This window comes from Gavia stellata, chromosome 1 (genome assembly GCF_030936135.1).
Source record: "Gavia stellata isolate bGavSte3 chromosome 1, bGavSte3.hap2, whole genome shotgun sequence".
In the NCBI taxonomy this organism is placed as follows: domain Eukaryota; kingdom Metazoa; phylum Chordata; class Aves; order Gaviiformes; family Gaviidae; genus Gavia; species Gavia stellata.
The window spans coordinates 21583676-21605736 of NC_082594.1; the positions used below are offsets into that span (position 1 = coordinate 21583676).

The 22061-nt window shown below is 38.6% G+C and overlaps 1 protein-coding gene across 1 annotated transcript in view; it reads right to left on the reverse strand.

Moving 5' to 3' along the window:
* The window catches only part of MIPEP (mitochondrial intermediate peptidase), a 78770-nt gene that overhangs the window by 5020 nt on the left and 51689 nt on the right, over nt 1-22061 (reverse strand). The window contains exons 17-18 of the mRNA XM_059825231.1: nt 5110-5231; nt 4263-4336 (exon numbers count right to left, since the gene is read on the reverse strand). Coding sequence (XP_059681214.1) covers nt 4263-4336; nt 5110-5231 — 196 coding nt within the window. The remainder of the gene's footprint in view (nt 1-4262; nt 4337-5109; nt 5232-22061) is intronic.

The window sequence follows — 22061 nt, forward strand, 5'->3', positions numbered from 1 at the left end:
TTTTGAAATATGGCACTAGTGAACACAGAATCTGGACTGTTTCCCTGAAGAAGAGTAAAATCAACAAGCTTTTCAGTTTGGTGGAATCTGTCTTTAATCAGGAATCTGTGGTCATCTGCTATGGGAGCTCAGTTTTGCAACTGATGAAAACCAACAAAAGATGGAGATCAAGTATTCTGGAACATTCGTAATGAAAAGGAAAAAATGCAGCAGAAGGAGTCAGAAGCTGATTGAACCTAAACAAATTAAAGAACAAGTAACTGTTCTTACTTTTGTACTTAAATTTCAATTTTTGTAATAAATACAGTGCAACTAAGTATAAACATATAATAAGCTTTTCCATCATGTGTGTTCTATGATTTAACCTCAAATAAACCCAAACAAACAATCAAATTATTAACCTGTCAAAAGACCTCAGTCACCTCAATTTCATTTTTCAGGGAGTCATTGAAGCACGGTTGTTTAAGTTTTGCACTGTCTGCAGATGAACATCACAATATGCACAGGCAAGGAATCTGCTGATGAATTCTGGTTATTTTTATTATCTTGAGTATCTTCTAAAATTTCTGTTTAAAGTAATATTAAATTCAGAGTATAAAAGTGAAATTAGGAACATAAAAGTGGGCAATGGGATAATCTGAAGCAAGGAGGATGTACCCTTGGTGAAAGAGGGATCAGATCAAGGAATACTTAAGCAATCTGGACATACACAAGCCCACAGGGCCTGAAGGGATGCTGAGTGCTGAGGCAGCTGGCAGATGGAATTGCAAGGTGACTCTCAGTAATCTTTGATCAATCATGGCCACTGGGAGAAGTGCCAAAAGACTGAAGAAAAGCAAATGTCACTCCTATCTTCAAGAAGGGCAAGAAGGAGAACCCAGGGAACTACAGGCTGGTTAGTCTCATCTCAATCCCTAGGAAGGTGGTGGAACAGCTAATCCTGGAAACCATTTCCAAGCCCGTGAAAGACAAAAAATAGTCAGCACGGATTCACCGAGGGCAAATCACGCTTAACCAACTTGATAAACTTCTGTGATGAAACAACTGGCCTGGAGGATGAGGGGAGAGCCATGGCTATTATCTACCTGGACTTCAGCAAGGCCTTTGACACTGTCTCGCATAAGATCCTCACAGAGAAGCTGTCGATGTATGGGCTGGATGAGCAGACAGGGAGGTGGATTAAAAACTGGCTGAATGGCAAGACCCAGAGGGAGGTGATCAGTGCCACAAAGTCTAGTTTGGAGGCCAGTGACTAGCAGTGCTCCCCAGGGGTCAATGCTGGGTCCAGTCCTGTTTAACATCTTCATTAATGATCTGGATGATGGGGCAGAGTTCAATAAAGAGAAGTACAAAGTCCTGCACCTGGGGAGGAACAACCCCAGGCACCAGTATATGCTGGGGGCCACCCAGCAAGAAAGTAGTTTGGACAAAAAGGACTTGGGTATCCTAGTGGACACCAACTTGAACATGAGCCAGCAGTGAGCCCTTGCTGCAAAGAAGGGGAATGGCATCCTGGGCTGCAGGCTGAGGAAGGCAATCCTTCCCCTCTACTCAGCACTGGTGAGGCCACACCTGGAGTGCTGTGTCCAGTGCTGGGCTCCTCAGTACAAAGAGTGACATGGACATACTGGAGAGAATCCAACAAAGGGCCACAAAGATGATTGAGGGACTGCAGCATCTCTCCTGTGATGAAAGGCTGAGAGAGCTGGGACTGTTCAGCCTGGAGAAGAGAAGGTTCAGGGGGATCTTATTAATGTGTATAAATACCTGAAGAAGGGTGCAAAGAAGACGGAGCGAGGCTCTTGTCAGTGGTGCCCAGTGACGGGACCAGAGGCAATGGGTACAAACTGTAAAACAGGAGGTTCCCTCTGAACATCAAGAAACACTCTTTCCTTGTGAGGGTGACTGAGCACTGGCACAGGTTGCCCAGGGAGGCTGTGGAGTCTCGCTCCTTGGAGATACTCAATAGCCACCTGGACACAGTCCTGGGCACCCAGCTCTAAGTGGCCCTGCTTGAGCAAGGGGCTTGGACCAGATGACCTCCAGAGGTCCCTTCCAACCTCAACTATTCTATGATACTGTAATTCTGTGAAAACATCTTGAAAACTTCTGCCACTTTTTGTAAGTCATAGTCTGTGCTTGTATCACCAGTATCACTTATGCTAATGCTGACACAGAGGAGTTACTGCTGTCTGGTTCTACTATTACACATGAACCAACACACCAGCAGCTGCACTACAGTTACTGACCTTAAAGTGACACACAGTTCTGTTTAGTGGTTTATGGATTTACTGATTTAAAGAAAAAAATCAAAAATCAAACTGCGTATCTTTTATACATAGATTTTTTGGTCACGTCATGAAAGATCCCATTATTCTACCATTAAGGTCAAGTTCACTGCCCTGCAGTATGCACAACTACTCCTTAAACATAGCTTGCTCTCCTCCTCAAACCCCAGGCTGCACAGTTATCGCCTCTTCATCATTCACCATTGGTCCTGACGACTCACTGATGAACTATCTGCACTAAATGAATTGAGGACTATAAGCATGAGGACTATGAATACTGAAATGCCTAAAACATCTAATCACTGCATTACAAGAGTTAAACTTGTTTGTGTGCTTTCACTGTGCCTTGCCAGACTTCATCAAATTTGGATTTCCTTTAAACTTAAAATAAACTTTGAATTTCCTATGATGCCACATTTTCAGATTAATTTCAGTAGCAAGTTTTATCCAAAATAATGGATGCATACCCTCAACCCCAAACTGATTTTACCATGTTCCACTGTGTTCTCTCACATGCAAGGGGGAAAGCCAGTTGTACTTCCATAGATTTTATATAAGTCCATCCAGAGACGAATTTTGCAAACTTCATTCAAATAATGTCTGATTCAAGGGAGCGTACTGCCTGCAACTTCAACATAGCCTCTATGGCATTCCAGGAAGATTCCATGCTCAGCAAAATTAAAAATACATCCCAGAAATAGAAGATATGATAGGCATAACTGGTGTTTAAAAACATTCTTTCTTTCTCTACCATATGACTTACAATATAATAATTGGATTTTCGTGTGAAGATGTACGTTCCTGTCTTGCAACTACTTAATCTACAGTTTTGGGCTAGTTTTTCAAGGTGACAAACACAGACTCTTCAAGAACAGTAAAGAAAGGCAAGTTTGCAAAGTCGCACTGAATGAAAAGTTACCCTGTAGATCAGAAATATAAATATACTAATCTAAAGAATGTATAGTTGCTTAATGTATGATGAGTCTAAGGAGAGCAGAGGTTATGGCCTCAAATACAAACAGATGGGTCAAAGAACTGAAATGTTGTAGTTATGAAACTATGCCTATCTCATGATGAAATACAGACACGTTATCACTGTCTTCGTCATCTGTAGAAAAAAAAATCCCACAACTTCCAGTCTACCAAACCGGAGTGAACAGAGGCCAATTAATTAATATTCATCCTTAATATTCAGAATTTCAGAGCGAATTGAAAGATGCCCCATTAGATAAAGTATTTGCCAAGTGTTCATATCAGGAACAGCGACACTAATGCAAAAACGTTTGGTTTGAATACTGCAGCATTACAGAGGAAAGTCTTTATCCTGATCTCATTGACAGATTTGAGATAGTCAGCAGTTTTTCAAACTTGTTTCATTCTCCTGACATTATTTTTTTAATACATGAAGTATAGTATTTTTGGTATCACTATGAATCATTTTTAAAAGTTATTTTCCAGATTCAAAAGGCAAATATGGTATTGAGAGGAATAATGAACCATGTTTCTTTATTACAGTCTTCAGATTTCCATGTACTGATACAACCAAAGCTATTTTGATGATGCTAAAATGATGTGGCCAAAACAAGTTCAAATTCTTGTATACAAAATAACCAGACCTATTATGAATTCCATGTACGTAAAAGTTACTCATTTTTTGTATCCAAAAATGGTGTCATCTATCTTCCTTCAAGTATATGATACTTTTACTCTGAATTCTTTAGACAGCCTTGTAATACAACCCCTTCTGACATTCCACCCCAACTATCTGTGTGTTTTTTATTCTGTGTATCACAAGGAGTTGTACTGACCATGACACAAAGCTGATGACCAGTCCACTTAACTAAATAAATTAACAAGTTTTCTTTCATAAATCCAGTGAAAATCATAATTAAAATAAAAAGACCAAATTGGGAAATACAGTAAAATTATTTCTTCCTTGAGCAAGGGAATAAAACAGTTCTAATTTTTTTCTACCTTGAACCATAAGTATGGGCTCTTTTCCACCGCCGTGTGCCAGCATCTCTCTACGATAACGCTCACCCATTGCCCTGGAGAAACACAGATGTTAGAGCCATCTGCAAACACAACCTGTTCAGCTTTCAGTCAGATTTGCTTCTAGGATCTCTACAGAACTCAGAGACAGAGATCAAATGAAATCTTCCACCCTGAAACAATGACTGCCTTGATTCCATGTTGACTCCTCAAATTCAAATTACATTTAAAATTATGAGTAACTGAACTAGACAAATTTTGTACATATGAATATGTGTTGGTGTTTACAGAAGTTAATTTGCGAACAACATTTCAGCCTTCATTGCTCCAAGGGCAAAAGCTGCGCTGTTACAATGCTCTGAACATTGACCTACGGTATAACAACACTTACAATTTGTGATCTCACAATTTACTTTTTAATTTCACAAAGCTAAATGAGTAGGATAGCTATACTTAGCTTTGAAGTTGGTGACATGAAGCTTGTTTAATACCCACAGTTGCTTTGATTTCAATAGAAAATTACAAGTAATTAGGCATCTATGAAAATCAAGCTCTCTAATTACATCTAAATATGGATTTCAGTGCCTCCCAAGTGGCACACCTTAATTTTAAAACATCGACACGAATTTTTTTGCACCAATGAACATGTCCCAAAGTACACTTTATACCTGTGGTTATTTCCTGTTTTGTAATCTTCTTAAAATCAAGAAAAAGGCTAAAACCTAATTGTCATTAAAAAGCCCATCAACCTACGTGGCCTCATTTGTTTCATGTTTTCCAGAAGCAAGTAGCATGACACTTCATTCTACTTAATATTTTCTGCGGTTACCTATCAAATGGGTCCTGAGAAAAACACTGTTTCCACACCATGGAGGCAACAGCCCTAGACATGAGGTAGGAGTAGTATTTGGCACCATAGCCCACAAGATGACTGAATCGCAGATGCCAGGCCTGTAAGGAGGAAACAAACAAAAAACAGAACAGAAGTCATCTTTTAAATACTTTAAATTTTTTGGCATTTTCTGAAGTATGATGCAAGAAAACTGATACTATTAATGACAAACAGTTAAAAAAGAAAAAAAAACCAAACACCACCAGAAATCCCAGAATGAACACATCCTTTATTATAAGAAGCATTTTTCAACCTAAATACTGTATATCCAATATACTCATCATGACAATTGAAATTATACATAAATAGTATCAGAAGGAGAGAAAACCAACCATTTAAAAAAAAAGTATTCATATTTGATAATAGCTGTGTTGTTCTACTGGTCTTGAAAGAAAATCACAATTACCTTATTACAAGTAACACCACATTTTATCATTTTCCATGTGGCTAAGTGCAGTGTCACACTTGGAAAAGCTCAATCTGTAAATTTTTGCCACAAACAAAATTATAATAAGGACTTACATTTAATACTATAAAAAATACAGCTTCCCATATGCCAAAAAACTCAGAGGTAGACAAATTGCATCCACATGCAATGTCATTGTTCACAGATTTGTTTGCACATCTTTAAATGCATACATATAGCAGATTATCATCCGTAATTATGTTGTTATTAATTTATGTATTGTTACTTGGCTTTATGACTCAGTCCAGTGATGGTGGACTCTTTTAATGCTGTTTGGTGTTGACTGTTTACTTCTGTTTTCTTAGCAGAGAAAATCAGAAGTATGAGCCTTACTTTCACAGAAATAAAAATACTTTTTTTTTTAAATTTCCCTGACTGTAACAGAGTAATTTAAAGTGGGAGAGACCTCCAAAGGTCATCTGGTCCAACCCTTGCTCAAAGCAGAGCCAACTTTGATGACGTTTCTCAGGGCTCTGTCTGAAGTCTCAGTTATCTCCAAGGATGAAGATTTCATCACCTCTCTGGTGCAATGAGGAAAGGCAAGCAGATCCAAGCTGAAAAGACACTGTTTCTCAACAGATTTGGGCATATTTTTTGAAGTGAAGATGGATGAATGTATGGATGAAGGAGTGATAAACTTACTCTGCCCTTTCAGCTCTCTGAGGAAACCAAAGAGGAGACAAGTCTTATTTGTCCTCCTATCCAAAAGTAGAAGCTCTTAACATTCTTGTGATATGACTGTTGTCAAGACTTTTGTAGGTAGTATAGAAAACAGAGTTTTAAAGAGGAACTAGAAGATAAACAATAAAGTAGCATAATAGATGCTTTAAATTTAAATCCATGGGCTGTCAGATGCTTGTTCTTATCCTAGAGTCAATGGCTGAAATTCTGAGGCAGCCAAACAGAAAAGTGAGGGAGCATTAGCAATTTTCCAGAACTATTTCTCTTTGACTGTGATCCTTTATCACACTGTAAGTAACAATCTCCTGATTTTTCACAGCTGAAATAAGCTATGTTTCTTTATTCAAGAAAGTGCTGATCATCATCTTATTCTCCATTAGCCAAGTCAAAGATGTATGTGTATGTTAAAAAATATGACCAACTGAGAAGATGGAAAAAGAAAGTATTTGGCTTTTAATCAGTTGTTAGCACCCTTTTCTGAGCAACACCTACAAATAAAGTTCTCACAGTTAGCTGTAATTCAGCCATTCAAAAGCTACTTTTAACAAGATGGTTATCTCCACCCTAAGACAGGTGTCCAAAACAGATGGAATTTGCCATGGGTGAGCAATCTAGCCTCTACTGGTAGCCTACCCAACTAGTTTAAAAATAGGAGCAGCAAAGTTAGAGGAGATGAAAAAATGTCTCCAGTCTTCAATTTTCCTGTGGGTCTTGATGCATGATGCAAATTCTTAGGAATGATTAACTTTTTTTTTCTTTTCATTAAAGTAAACACCAACAGTACCGTATCTCATTGTAATGCAAGTATGTAAAAACATTCAGCTTGGACACAGATTCTTCGGTTTGCTCTGAAAAGTATTGTGGTTGCCATGTTTATACTTTATAGCTACAGTTTTTCTAACTAGTCCCTTAATTATAACCATAATCACTGAACTAAAAGCACATTTTGAAACAGACCAGAGAGCCTACATTTTTAGAAGACTGAGCAGGAAAACATCTCTGTTTTTATTTTATTGTACAGTAAGTTTTCAAAGTTAGGATTAAAAGTTTCAACCTGAAAGTACAACTCTCTCAGGAATGTGGAAAGGTTTACTGATTAATTGGTTTCACATACTCAGAAATTTAAACTATTTCCAAACAGATCATTTCAGTGAAAAATCCAAGTTGCTTTTTCTGCTACAAACAAAAATAATTTCTATGAGCTTGACATAGGGAAGAACATTTCCACCTCTCCCATCAGAAAGGAATTATTTCAATGCGTCATATAAGCTGTAACTAGGACAGTATGTTTTCCTCAACAGCTCAGATTACATTGTTCACATCAAATGCTCTTGCATTTAATGGTCTGCACCTAAAACAGCTCGTCTGCACTTCCAGGATGATCAGCTATTCCATTCATGAGGTTTGCTGAAACTCTTTCACAAGTAAGAGAGGCGAAAAGAACACCTTCTCAGCAACCTGTCCAAGACCAAAAGCTTGTTTCAGAGCCTGCATCTAAAACAGGCCTCAGTACCCTCTGTTCAAATATAAGACATTTTGTTTGACCTCGTCTTTGCTAATATACTTAAGGAAGAAACTTCACACTGCTTCCTTTCAAAAGAGAAAAGGAAAGGATATAGAAAGACCTAGGGAAGACACTGCTCGTCCCTCTCCCTACATTTGGGAAGGCTCTCAAATATGATTAAGTTGAAAATTCAAAAATCTGTTGGCAACAGGACAATCTCCAAAAAAGGAAACAAAACCAGAGGATGAGTCAATCCACCTTAAGATAGATGCCTAAGACAGATAAGGTATAGATTACTCTTCCTTCATTAGAATACATAAGGAACATACTTTTAGATAGCTCAATTTATATAAGATGACTACCATCCTCAAAGGCATACTGCAACTAAGATTGTTTTCATATTGCAAACAGCAGTCAAGGAAATCTGATCATAAACACTGCTATGCCCTAGTGAAGTTTGAAGCCTATATTCGATTTTAATTTTTTTTTTAACCAGTACAGACTTTCCCCACTCTAGACTATGAATAACTCTAGCATGTCATCATTCCCTGTCACTACTTTTTTCTCAGTGCTCACTCGAAGTTTCTGATCAGGAACTCCCAGTCTTCAATATTTCACCATTACCCAGTACCTAATACGTTACTCTAGTACATTTTCTGATTCTATGCTGTTCTAGCAATTAACTTTCCAAAACCGGACTTTGCTACCTGTAAACAAATATTCAAACATTAAGACACATCCTCTACCTTAATTCACAGGGAGCTACCTGCCTGCATTAAAAAAAACTCTTCCTACTTCATACAAATGAGATTATGATCTAGGCAATAAAACGTTCAAAAAGCCCAAGAATATATAGGCTAATACTCCTTTAAAAAGTTCTATGATCAATAAAAAAATAAACATATCACTGTAAATGTATTTAAAACTAAATGGTTCACCTTTTTACATAAAACTCCATTTTAATGAAATCAGCTACAGATGCAAAATGACTTGATTTCTTGTGTTATTTCCAATGCTGAATGATTTCTCCACATATATTAAAAAAAAAAAAGGCATATCAATTTCCCTTTTGGAAGGGGCAAAGGCTAGACATGTAGAACTAGGGCACTCTCCTTACTAAATGTTATATTTTTGGTAAGCGGCTAGAAAGTTAATGAAGACTCCGAGTAATCACCTACTTCAAAAAGCTCCATGAACCCATTCCAGGAGTTTATAAAACAGTGCATTTTACAGCATAGCCCATGGGTTATGATGATATGCCATTCACAGGTCATGTTCATGCCTGCTTTTTATCCAACACAACAGACTGAAATAAAGGTGTGCAACTGATCCACTGCAGTTATTAAAGGGGTGTTTTTTCCACCAACATTATCAATCTTCTCTTATAACCATGTCTGAAATATTTCCAAAATCCCATGTGCTTTCCATCCCATCCTGTAACCAACAAAATTACCTCACTGATACTTCCGTATTCTTACACCTTATCAGGAATATTTTTAAAAGTTCTTGTAGGATACATTCTTAGGGTAAACTTCGGTTCCTTTTACTTTAGCTGCCTTAAACTAGCTGTCTTGCCCAAACTAGTCACATAGGCTTCCACTGTAGTCAGAGGAGTGATATATTTATCCTGTTATCTTTGGAGAGGATAGGACTACTGCTCTAGGAGAAACTTGAACAATTTCCTACAACTTCTATCTTCTATTTAAAAGTTAAGCCACTTCATTCATTTTAATAATATGGTAGGATCAGTTAAACTAAACTGTTTTGAAGACTACAGAAACTAATATAGGACTCAATTGTTTGAATTCTAAATTTCAAACTGTTAAGATCATCACAAAAATAATCTGATATAAAAATTTAGATGTGATTCTAAAAAGACAAAAACAAAAGAAAAAAACTACAGGTAGCTTAATATATACTAACCTTGCTTTTGTTTGAGTGTGGGTAATCATTGCTCCATGGAACTCCACTAATTACATGGAATCAGTGCTATGAAATCCTACCACATCTTTCTGAAAGAAAAAAAAAACCTACAGAAATTCCTGACTAGTGCTTGGCCTTTTCAAAATGTTCTTCCAACAGTTTCTGCTGTGACTTCAGTTACTTCAATATATATTTAAGTCCATTTTGCTTTGCATCTTAAGACAAAAAACACAAGGGAGAACCTGAAAAGACCCAACACTAAATTAAGAGAAATATTTTCGTCATTTAAGTCTTCTAATTACAAAATGTGTGCTACAGTAATTACATCAATGAGCAAGTTGTTGAATAGTTTCCACGAGGAACAATATTTGATGGAGATGATATTTGGTGCCCTCCCCCTCCCCCTTCTTAATTAAATTCTTATTCTGGCAGGAAACCCAATAGAGGAGCAGCCAACTTATCTCCTTCAGGGGCTACTGGGTGGAGAACCACTGAGTCTGGCACTAACTTGATATTATTGCTCCTAATGCCCTTGAATTTAACTGTCAGAATGGGTGGAAAACTCCTGAGAGTCAGGAAGAAGCTCCAGGCTCTGGTAACTTGGGAGCCTGAAGAGAACGGCGATTAGCATAGAAATCAGTACAGGTTATTTGCCTCTGCTGAGACCAAGGTTTATCAGGGCTAGTGGTACTCCAGGACAACACCGCTCTGGCATGCAAACAAGCACACTGAAAGTTAGCACAGGCAGTGTTTTCTTGGTACTGTGTCAGCCGCTCATACAGCAGGAGCCACAGGTGGGATGTAAAGAGCTGCAAGTTACAGATCAAGAACTATGAGGCTACTTTTCAGCAGAGAAAAGTGGTAAATTTACTATGGGGTGCAGATTGGAAGGATGCTCCACATTTAGCTTAGCAAGTTTCCCGTTCTGATGTACTAGCTGCGCAGGCATCATTTTAAAGTATCAGAGGGAAAAAGTGCTTTTAGCAAAAGAAAAAACTGTATTATCTGATGACCAGGAGATCCAGTCTCACTTTCCTCCTTTGACTCCATTTTGCATTTTTATTCTCTTCACACCCATATTCTGTCCCAGATGGAAGTTCAAGATCACTTTTCTCAAAATTCAAGGAAGATACTCAAGAGATTTCACAGCACAGAACTGCAACAACATCCAGTCATCACGCACAGAAAATTTCAGTCTCATTCATTCATTACAGTGACCCCCAGAATTGGTGTGCTAACCTACTTGAACTAAATGCCCTTCTCTGAACCTCTTCTATCCTCCCATTCCTAAAAGAACTGAGCTTGCGATTAGACAAGCTGAGAAGCTTCCTGGTAAGGCTCCTCTTTTTTTCTTCCCCCCGCACAGGAACGTGAGCGAGCAGCCCAGCACTGCTAATAGAAGCGCGGGCTGTGGCTGCCAGGCTCCGAAGCTCAAGCTCTGCTGCTGGGTGCCCTTATTTAAGGGAGGCCAAATTGTAACATAGCAGAATTTATTCTCCCACTTCTCTATTTAAACTACTCATTTACTTTACGAAATGAGAAAAGGATTTTCACATATGCTTTGCAGCTTAAAGAATTCACTCTTTTGTTTTGAAACAAATCACAGACTTTTTTCCTTATTGTATTAGTTTGTTACATAAGTTTACAGCGTGCTTTGCAGACGTCCTCAACTCATTCTCACTTGCAGAAACAGTATAATGAGTTTTGGTGTGCAGAGTTTGCAAACTGTTTGTGCCAGTAGCTACCTCTGGGGAAAGGCTGGAGCACTCACTGACTGGCAGAAACAACTCTCTCCACAGGTGTGCAGCAGCTTGCTTGGTCAACTTACTTTCTGTATTTTTGGCCTGAGCCCCTCTAAGTTTTATAGAATTACATCATCATCATTCTGGAGTTTCACAATAATAAAAAATCCAATAAAGAGCTTTAAAGCCACTTCCTTTGCTGCAGTTTCTAAGCTTGTTTAGAATAACAGAAAGCTAATTTCAAGAAACCACATCTTGCACTGTACCCCTAACTTCCTTAATGTCAATACTCTTCAGTTTTTCAATGTTGCACATTTCTGTGTTAAGAGTGGCAGGGCGCAGAAAATAAACCAACGCAGAGACATCGCTGACATTTTAGAAAGCAAGTCAAGCAAGAGATTAAGATTTCAATTTGTAACACTTCTGTGGTTTTTTTATAAAATGATAAATAAATCTAGCAAGGCAGGGAACGTAAATATTTTTGCAGTTGTTTACACTAGGGAAGAGGAAAGGAATTTAACATGCAATTAACCACTTAGGTGATTCTAAATATGTACCATATGGTCTTTGAATTACTTAAATTAAAGAAAAATATTTCATTTTTATTTATAAACTATTAATGCATTTGAGCTGCTTACAGCAAAATCATTTAAAACTATTTACTCTTCACCCTCATCTCTCCTCCTCACAAAGGGACTGGGGGAAGGGGGACAAGGGAGATAACAAAGAATACCAACATCAAAAAGCTGTATGTACGATCTGCATTGCTCCACAATCCTTAAAACTTGGATTAAAAGACACAGAGATATGAAAATTGATTCTATAGTGTGTCCTTTGACTGACCTTATTTGGACAAGTTGAGAGACAGTGTTACTTGTAAACATTATAACTAGTATTTAAAGTACAATATAAGAAATATGCAATCAGACAATTTCCAAACAAGTCCTTCATGTTGTAACATGTAACTCTACACACATATACATACATATGCAACACAGACACACCACTCTATTACCAATTAATAATTTATATTACTGTCTACGCTTTAAAAATTCGTAAGCCCAAGATAACTAGAATCACATCATCATGGTTTCCTTTGGGTACAGACTCACACTGACGCCCAAGTTTTTTATTCTACTTTACCAATTAAATCTAATTTTAAGTATTGACCTATTCTTTTAAGACAAACATAATGAATGCTGCATAAGATAAGCTCTTACAAAAACCAAGAAATACCTTAAGCAACGTTGTAACTGCAAAACATACTTGGCCATGTAAAGTATCTGTACCTAAACTGGAAGATGAAATAGCTACTATTTTACAGTAATGCTCATTTACTATCTTTTGCCAGAGCCATTCCGGATAGGGATTTAGGGGATCATGATTCTAATCCTGAATCTGCCACAAACTGCAGTATGAACTTGAAGAAACTACTTTGTTTCCCCTCTCAGTCTAATTGCCACCTCCTTTTAAGCGAGGGTGGTAATAGCTTCTCTTTCTTGTTTTTTTCTGTTTTGACTGCAAGCTCCTCATAGAAAGGACAATCTCCCACTACATTTGAAGAGCATTTCACTTCAGGCCCTCTAGCCTGTGTTTATGGCTATGATATATTTAGTTATATCTATCACTATCAAATATAGCTCCAGTACCACAATCCTGGGGGGAAAAAAGGACATGTGAGCTGTGAGAACAGAATTATATAAAACTAAACAAAGCAATCTGCGTTTTTATTTTATAAATATATAATTTATAAATATATAAAAGATACATCCAAAGCACATATAGCTATTTCAAAATGTTACCAGGAGATGCATGCAACTACTTCCTGCACTATTCCTTAAAATGCTCTACTACATGGTAAATATTATCGCTAAAGTATGTTTGAGTTTCATGGGGCTAACACTTGCAAAAAGAATTTCCTTAGAAGTGCTTCATATCTTACATCTGTAAACACTCTGCTGCTGTAGATAGTTGCCCAGTGAATAGTGTCATATTACCACCAGAAAACAAATCTTCACAGTATTTGCTATCAGCATTTTCTTTATCATAAAATGAACTCAACTCCAGAAACACAGAAACCTAAACAAACCTTGAAGGGTGACTTTAGGAGCTTTTGAAAATCCTAGCATCTACTTTAATACTGACCTCAGCAGGGCACCAATGTTTTTGAAATGGCTTTTAGCTATTAATTATTTATAGAACTATCACTTCCCCAGAGTTCACTGTGCACTCGTTTATTAATCTTTTCCTCAGACCCAGACTCTTCGCCTTGATTTTATAGTATACTTTTAAGAAGGCTCACATGAAAACTAATCCAGGGATTTGCACTTTGGGTAAACAACTTTGGTTTCCAACATGGCAAGGTAAAAAATTACTTTGAAAGGGTTACAAAAACGTCAAGAGGAGTAACGACATATGACTTCATCTCTCCTCAAAACACTTCAAGAAGTGGAATATGAGCAACATCAGTGCCTCTTCAAGTAACTGAAGAGAGAGAAGAAGTAGAAAAAGCAATCTTCTGTGAAGACTCTCCGCCTTTACCATGAACTTTATGCCTCTGTGATCAACAACAATGGTTTCTTTAAAACTCCCTATAAAGGAGACCCTACACCTAATGGGTGTCTGCTTCCCTCTTCCACAAACAAGGGAAGAGATTGACAAGAGTTTAAAAGATTAGGTAGTAACCATAATCACATTTGCTGAAAATTAAACCATTTTTTCCCTCCTACTATCTGCTCACTCATAAGAAACAAATGATCACAGTCTCAATTCCAATTGTATTTTTTTTCATAAAGGTTTTCAATACCAGAACATACTCATGTGTGCCCACATAGTTTTCTGTTTGCTAGCCAAATAAACTCCATTTCCTCAATTTTCCTCATAGGTCACGTTTCCAAACCGACTACCTTTCCAAAACTGCTTCTCTGTATTTCTTCCAGTTTTTCTACATTTTTTAAGAGGTAGACACCTACTACAGGACACAACACTATCCACTGTGAAGTCCCCAACACCAAATATGAACATATATAAAAAAACAGGTATGATTTTCTTTAACAGCATCTCATGAATAAAAAGCACACTCTCTTGGCATTTCTTGTTCTTTAAATACTTAGGTATTTAATTGCCTTCCTAATGCAAACTAGAATAGAATAGACTATTTCAGTTAGAAGGGACCTACAGTGATAATCTAGTCCAACTGCCTGACCACTTCAGGGCAGACCAAAAGTTACAACACATTATTAACGGCATTGTCCAAATGCCTCTTAAACACTGACAGGCACCTCCCTAGGATGCCTGTTCCAGTATTTGACCACCCTCACGGTAAAGAAATGCCTCCTGATGTCCAGTCTGAACCTCCCCTGGCGCAGCTTTGAACCATTCCCATGCGTCCTATCACTGGATATCAGGGAGAAGAGATCAGCACCTCCCTCTCCAGTTCCCCTCCTCAGGAAGCTGTGGAGAGCAATGAGGTTGCCCCTCAGCCTACTTTTCTCCAAACTAGACAAGCCCACAGTCCTTAGCCGCTCCTCACAGGACATTTCTTCCTTCTGTTGCCCTCCTCTGGATGCATTCGAGTACCTTCACATCCTTCTTAAATTGTGGGGTCCAGAACTGCACACAGTATTCAAGGTGATGACACAGCAATGCTGAATACAGCGGGATAATCACCTCTTTTGACTGGCTGGTCATACTGTGATGCACCCCAGGATGCTGCTGACTCATATTAAGCCTCCTGCTGACCAGCACCCCCAGATCCCTTTCTGCAGGGCTGCTCTCCAGCCACTCCTCTCCCAATTTATACTTGTGACCGGTATTACTCCATCCTAGATGCAGAATCCAGCACTTTGACTTGTTAAATTTCATCCCGTTAATCATAGCCCAATGCTCCAATCTGTCTAGATCCCTCTGCCAGCCCTCCTGTCCCTCAAGAGAATCAACAGCACCTCCCAGTTTGGTATCATCAGCAAACTTGCTAATGGTGCATTCAACTCTTGCATGCAGATCATTGATAAATATCTTGAACAGAACTGGCCGTAGAATTGATCTCTGATGAACACCGCTGGTGACCGGTTGCCAGCCAGATGTAGCCCCATTCACTACAGCCCTTTGAGCCCTGCCCTTCAGCCAGCTCTTCACCCAGCACACCATGAACCTGCTCATCCCACAGTTGGACAACTTGTCCAGAAGGATGCTGTGAGAGACAGAATCAAAAGCCTTACTAAATCCAGAAAAACTACATCCACTGCCTTCTCTTCATGCACTAGGCAGGTGACCTTATCAAAGGATATCAAATCAGTTAAACAGGACTTTCCTTTTGTGAACCCATGTTGACTGTGCCTAATGACCGCATTACTCTTTAAACGCCTTTCAATAGTACCCAGTATAATCTTGTACATAATTTTTCCAGGAACTGAGGTTAGATGAACAGGTCTGTAGTTCCCTGGGTCTTCCCTCATGCCCTTTTTGTAGATCAATATTATTAAAGACTGAGGCAAAAAATGCATTGGATGCCTCTGCTTTTTCTTCATCCCTATTAGTCAGATGACCATCTTCAACAGGTATCGGTCCAATGTTTTCTTTAGACCTCCTCTTGCCATGAACATACTTTAAAAAGCCCTTCTAGTTATTTGAAACAACACTGGCCACTTTCAACTCTAATTGAGCTTTGGCCTTTCATGTCTTCTCCCTATATAAATGAACCACAGCTCTGTACTTTTCCTGCGAAGCCTGACCTTGCTTCCAGAGATCATACAGTTTATTTTTCCTCCTGATCTCCACAAGGAGTTCCCTGTTCAGCCAAGCCGGTCTTCTGCCCCGCTTGCTTGACTTACGACACAGTGATCCAACTATTTTGGATCCAAATTCTCTGGATCATTTAAATTCTACTTTTCATGATTCCTGCAATCTTTGTCAATTGAAGGAGCTTCTATAAATATCATAAATACATTCTCATTCAAATCGTTAACAAAAACACAGAACTGCAGTAATTCCTGGACAGACCCCTGGTGACTTCCACTTAAAATGTCTCAGTCTGAAACTAAGCTTTCACCTGCTCTGTCAGCATGTTTTCTACACGTTGCCTCGGCCGTAACTCCACAGTTTGCGTGTAGAATTACGGTTTGCAAGTGTCAGAAAGCTTGCTAAGTCTAGAGTTGGGCTATCAACCACTTCCATCCTATTCCCAAGGTCAATCAATTTCTTAAGAAGAAAAGTGGATTTTTCCATCTTAGATGGTTCTTAACAAAACCATGATTATTTTGCTCACTTGATTGTTCTCAAGGTACTTATGAGCTGCTTAGTAATTTGTTCTACTACGTCTTGAGTGACAAAATCTGAACAATTAGTCTACAGTTCCCAAGTTCCCTTCCCTTCATGAGAGTAGTTATCATAATAGCACTACCACTTCTTCATGAGTTTGAGTGATAATTCCTCCAGGTCAGTGACTGCTTTGACAAACTTAAATATTCTGACACTCTGACTACATCCAACCTAATTATTCTCCCTCTTTCATTCCTTAATCTCAGTTGTGTTTCTAGCCATCTCAAAAATTATATGCATTACTTACCTAATCAAAATTCACTTATTTTTTAAAAAACACTGAGGCAAAGGCATGGAACATTTCTGCTTTCTCTGACATTTGTTGTTCTTCTCTCCCCCAACCTCTTATTTCTTCAGTAGTTATGGAACCTCATTACCTTCGCTACTCGCATTTTGCAACTTGGCACTTCTAGACTTTTTCATTCTGATTTCTTGTATTCCTTCAGTAATTATCTCTACTCATACCATGATTTTTATTTTTTATGATCTTAATAAGGTCTTTAAAGGGCTTTGTCCCTTATTACCAAATCTTTTTTGCATCAGGATAGTTTGTGTCTTTGGTTCAGCGTCTTCGGTTCAGTCTCTCTGATAACTACATCATGTCTTTTGAATCATCATACTTAGCTACTTTCCAGTTCCAGCACATATCTGGCAGCCTTCCTCTTTCTGATGCATTGTTTTTAATCATTATTGACATTTTTGGTTTTTAAGCTGCTCAAAACTTCCACAATTTTACTTTTGGCTCATTAGAGCTTATCCTGTCTTCTGTTTTTCACACTTTTATATGGCTTCTACTTTACTAATAACCTCCTTTTCTCAGATATTCAAACGTACAGGCTTTTTCTCCCACTCAGTTCTTCTCAGCATCTTAATTGTTTAGCACCATAAATTATATTCCCTCACTCTCAACCCAGTACTGGTCATTTAAAAGCTCTTTGCCAACAGCACCAATTCTACCTTTTAGCTGTTCTTTTTAATTTCCTTTAACCTAGCTTTCAGTTTTGCTTAGGTTGTAAGGTTACATTAGTTTAACTTAATAAATCTAAGACAAATTTGGGAATGTTTTAGATAAAATAAGTATGAATTGAAATCACAGTTTAAAATTTAATAGGCAGCCACTACTGAGCCTTCCTTACCAATAACTTCAAGATTTATGTTCACCACTTGAGTAAAGTTTTCAGAATTCAAACCCACTTTTACCTTCAGAGGTTAAGGGTTATCGCTTATTTATTTAAAGACAGCTGCCTCATCGCTTGCCCAGTCTGACTATTTTTTCTTTTTATATGGTGTTCCTGATATGCACATGAAATGCTACACAGGACCGACGTTATAACTACATATCAGTAGTCACTCCAAAGGCCTAACAAGAAATCCTACGACAACAGATGCCACAGCAGCACCGTTGGCAGGCTCAATAACAAGATACTTCACTCAAACTGCCAGCCAGCCCTCAGTAGGATGAGGAACAGGCCTCTTTAAACCGATACTCTCCTCTTCACTGCGGCACCGCTACTAACAGCGATCACGATGAGTACAAGACTACGATACAGAACTTCAGAAACCACGTTGTCTCCATTTTTGGCCTCTAGCTTACCTAACACAACTAAGCATAATGTCAGGTCACCTTCCAACTCCTAAGAAAAGGCTCCTAAGAAGGAAAATGGGCATAGAGCTGCTGCTTTTTTGCTCTCAGGTGTTCTTCAACAAAATAAATAGGGGGCTTGGGCACATGGTGACAACGTGTGATGCAGAAACTACTTTCTCTCTGCAGAGAAGCTAGTTCTGTCTGTGTAGTGACACCAACTCCTCTTCAGGTAACCAATCTCCCAGATGCCTTTATATGTGCCCTGTTAATGAAATCCTTGTGTTCTCAGCACCCATGGCAAGCCACGTCTTCCTGTAGTGCCTGGCAGCCTCCCTGAACAAGCACTCCAACTGTTAGGTTGCATCTCATCCACTGACTTCCTTTGTCAGGAACATGACAGACACAATCCCAGCAAGTTAGTACAAGGACCTAGGTGGAGCCTTCCAAGGTCAGGATCCCTGTCTGGGCAGAGTCCCCCCCAGCTGCAAGAAGAAGAAAGACTAACCACCACATTGGTGATACACCATTTTTCATTTTTCTTCCCTCTAGGGTATCTATAACAATACCTGCCTTGTTTTCTGTTGGCAAACTTGGCTGGCTAACGTATTTGGTCTCACAGGTGTTTTGATCTCTCCAAATCACTAGCAACCATAAGCCATTACGAAGTTCTCATACTGCCAAAGAAACCTGCACTCTGGACAAAAGTATATAAGCATAATTAAACCTGTAACTTGACTTAAATTTTAGGCCACCAGTAGAGGTGGCCCTTCTGAATTAATATGTACTTAACATGCTAAAGCAAAAAGGTATACAGCAAATTATTTAGTGTTCCAGAAAATACTAAAAGGCTCCCTACATAACAACATGTTCCCTCCTATCAAATGTAATTATAATGATGTGTGTGAGTTAATTCCAACATGGCATTTTGTATTCAAGTACCACACAAGAAATTCTTCTATTTCTGGAAGAAAAGCTTACCGGAAGGCCACGTAATTTTAAAAAAAAATGCAAAAGGGACTATTTGGCAGCAATCTAAAATAGAACCCAGGTTCACTGTGCCTCACTCTTCAAAACCATTTTTCCTCACAGTCACAAGTCAAAACAGCCTCTCCCACCAAACTTCCAGATTACAATGAAGAAAGGTTACTATGACGGACAGACAATTAAAATGCAAGTCTATAATAATTTTTTGAAAATAAGAATCAATAATTCAAACTAATTCAATATTTCACAAAGAAAATTCAGGTATAATGATTTGGGCAGCTGGTGTTTATTGTAAAACCACTTCATTACTGGGAGCTCTTTCCTGTAACTGCAGGAGGCTAGAATCTCCACTATCACTGCAGAGCCTGTTTACCATGTGTCTCATTTTTTGTTACGATACTGAACCGAAACCCACAGCAGGAGATAGGAATTATTATGCTTGGCGCAGGACTAACAATGGCATATCATTAAGTTTTGATGACTGTCTCAAAGGAAAGTAGTTTTCAAGTCTGAACTTGGGGACAGGCAGGGGACTAAGCAACAGATCATGGGGAGAAACTTTGATCATGTCTCAGGTTGATCAAAGGGTCACTTAATACTTTTAAAGAGTCTCTCTGGGCATCCTGGAGACAAAGGTAGAAGAGACAAGGGGAGGTACTCTAAAAGCAGACAGTGTTATCAATTGCAAGGCAGGCCACAGTAAATGGAAACTGGTTTCACAAGAGATGAGAAATAAGCTATGATTTGAAGAAAAGTTTGGAGCAAAAGCAGAGTACTGAATTTGCCACAGTGCACAGATTTTGACACCAAGTACATTCAGGAAGAAACAGCAGGAAAATATGTGGTCATTATTATTTGGTTTATCTTGCTTTCTTGGAACAGTCAAAAAGAAGACTGATTGCTTTTTAAAGGCATCACAAGTTCTCAAGAATCCAGCCTGTGCAAAATTTCTATTCATTTTCCAAACTCAGTAAAACAAATCTCCTCTGGCAACAAAACCACCAAACACTACGGAAACAGGCAGATATATTTCCTTGCCCCCTGCCTGGCAGTTGTCAGCTTCTGGATTCAGTAATACAGCAAAAAAATCCCAGTGGAATTTCATCCTCCAGGAGCCAGCTGTGTACTTTTGAACAGATAAGCAATGGCCAGCCAGAAATCAAGATTTGCATTCTTCAGGAAAACAAAGTCTCATGGAGTGCTGTATCTCTGTGCTTCCGTCTGTCTACAGCCTGCTCCATTCTTACTTTCTGCCTTGCATGTGGCACTAGCTTCTATGACCGTCTGTGTCAATGCAGCCAATGTAAACACTACTGCATGCAGTGCCAACTGCCCCAATGCCTGTAAAACCTATCTGAATGGCAAATACAGACTTCGACAGGATTTTCTTCCCACTATCCCTCCTACTGTTTGTTGGCACATAAGACATGGTATTTCCCAAGGATGATGCTTTGGTTTACCTTAAAATAGGTATCACCACATAGGTACAGCAGCATTTACTTATTAGGTGTAGCTTATGTGCCTCATTTTGAAAGTACTATAACAAAAAGATGCATAAAAATTGTCCTGTTACCTGAACTGTGCCTGAGAAAGACAGAAATTCATCTGCTGAAGATAGATGCTGTGGCTCTACTTCAGAAAATGAGTCCGCACAGTGAGATTGAAGCCCAAGTACATTCAGAGGATATTTACTAAGTTTACTTGCCTATCAAGAGCAGTTAGAGGGAATTAAGCTTTATCAGGAGGAGATAATAATGGATGCTTGTGCAGCCCTGACAGACAATGCTACTGCAGAAAATCACATTAAAGCAGTTAAGATCTTCACTAAGGAAGAATTACTTTTACCCAACACCACCACTAACTTAAGATATACAAGCCTGACTTAGCAATTCTGCCAGCCCTATATGTACCTAGCCAAATGACAGATGAAAATAAAAGCTGGTCTCTCTTACTATATTTTAATGTCTAGCTCTGGAAGTACTTAAAAAAAACCAAACCAAAACAACTTTTACTTTTAAGACATTTTTTTTTTTTATCTGGACTACAAATTAAACTGAAAACATACCTTAAGTTCGGAAGAAAGAGCAGCAAAGTACAGCAAGCCAAAGTACAGACATTAATTACTCTACAGAATGCAAACGTTCTTCTAATGTAATTTTTCACTAAGTTTTACTGAAATTTAAATTGTGTTACAGTTCTTGACTAGACACACTAATTCTACATTAAATAAATGTAAAGAACATAGGCTTTCTGACAATTCAAAAGTTCACAGTGCATTTTGCTGGAATAAAGTTCCAGGCCAAAACTTGCTGTCTCTATTCATATCGAGGCTACGCTCATTACAAGATGTTACACTGTTTTGAAGGTAACAACTAAATAAAAAATATTTTAAATGGACCAAAAAACACAGGCTAGCTTTCAAAGCAGGGAACTGTTCCCTTCACTGGATAACTAACACCTGCAGAGGAACGGTGTAAAACACCACTCATAAAAATGCTAAGAAGTCAGACATCGTACTCTGAAGACATCTTGCTTCCACTTCTCTGGCTTTGCCAGGCCAGCAGAGGCCGTACAGTTTCGATGAGGAAAGGGCTGAAGCATGGACCTCCTAATACCCTTCTCAGAGAACGAAAGTCACATATTTGGTAAGAAGAAAAGTACATTTCCTGAGAAGCAGAAAGCAGA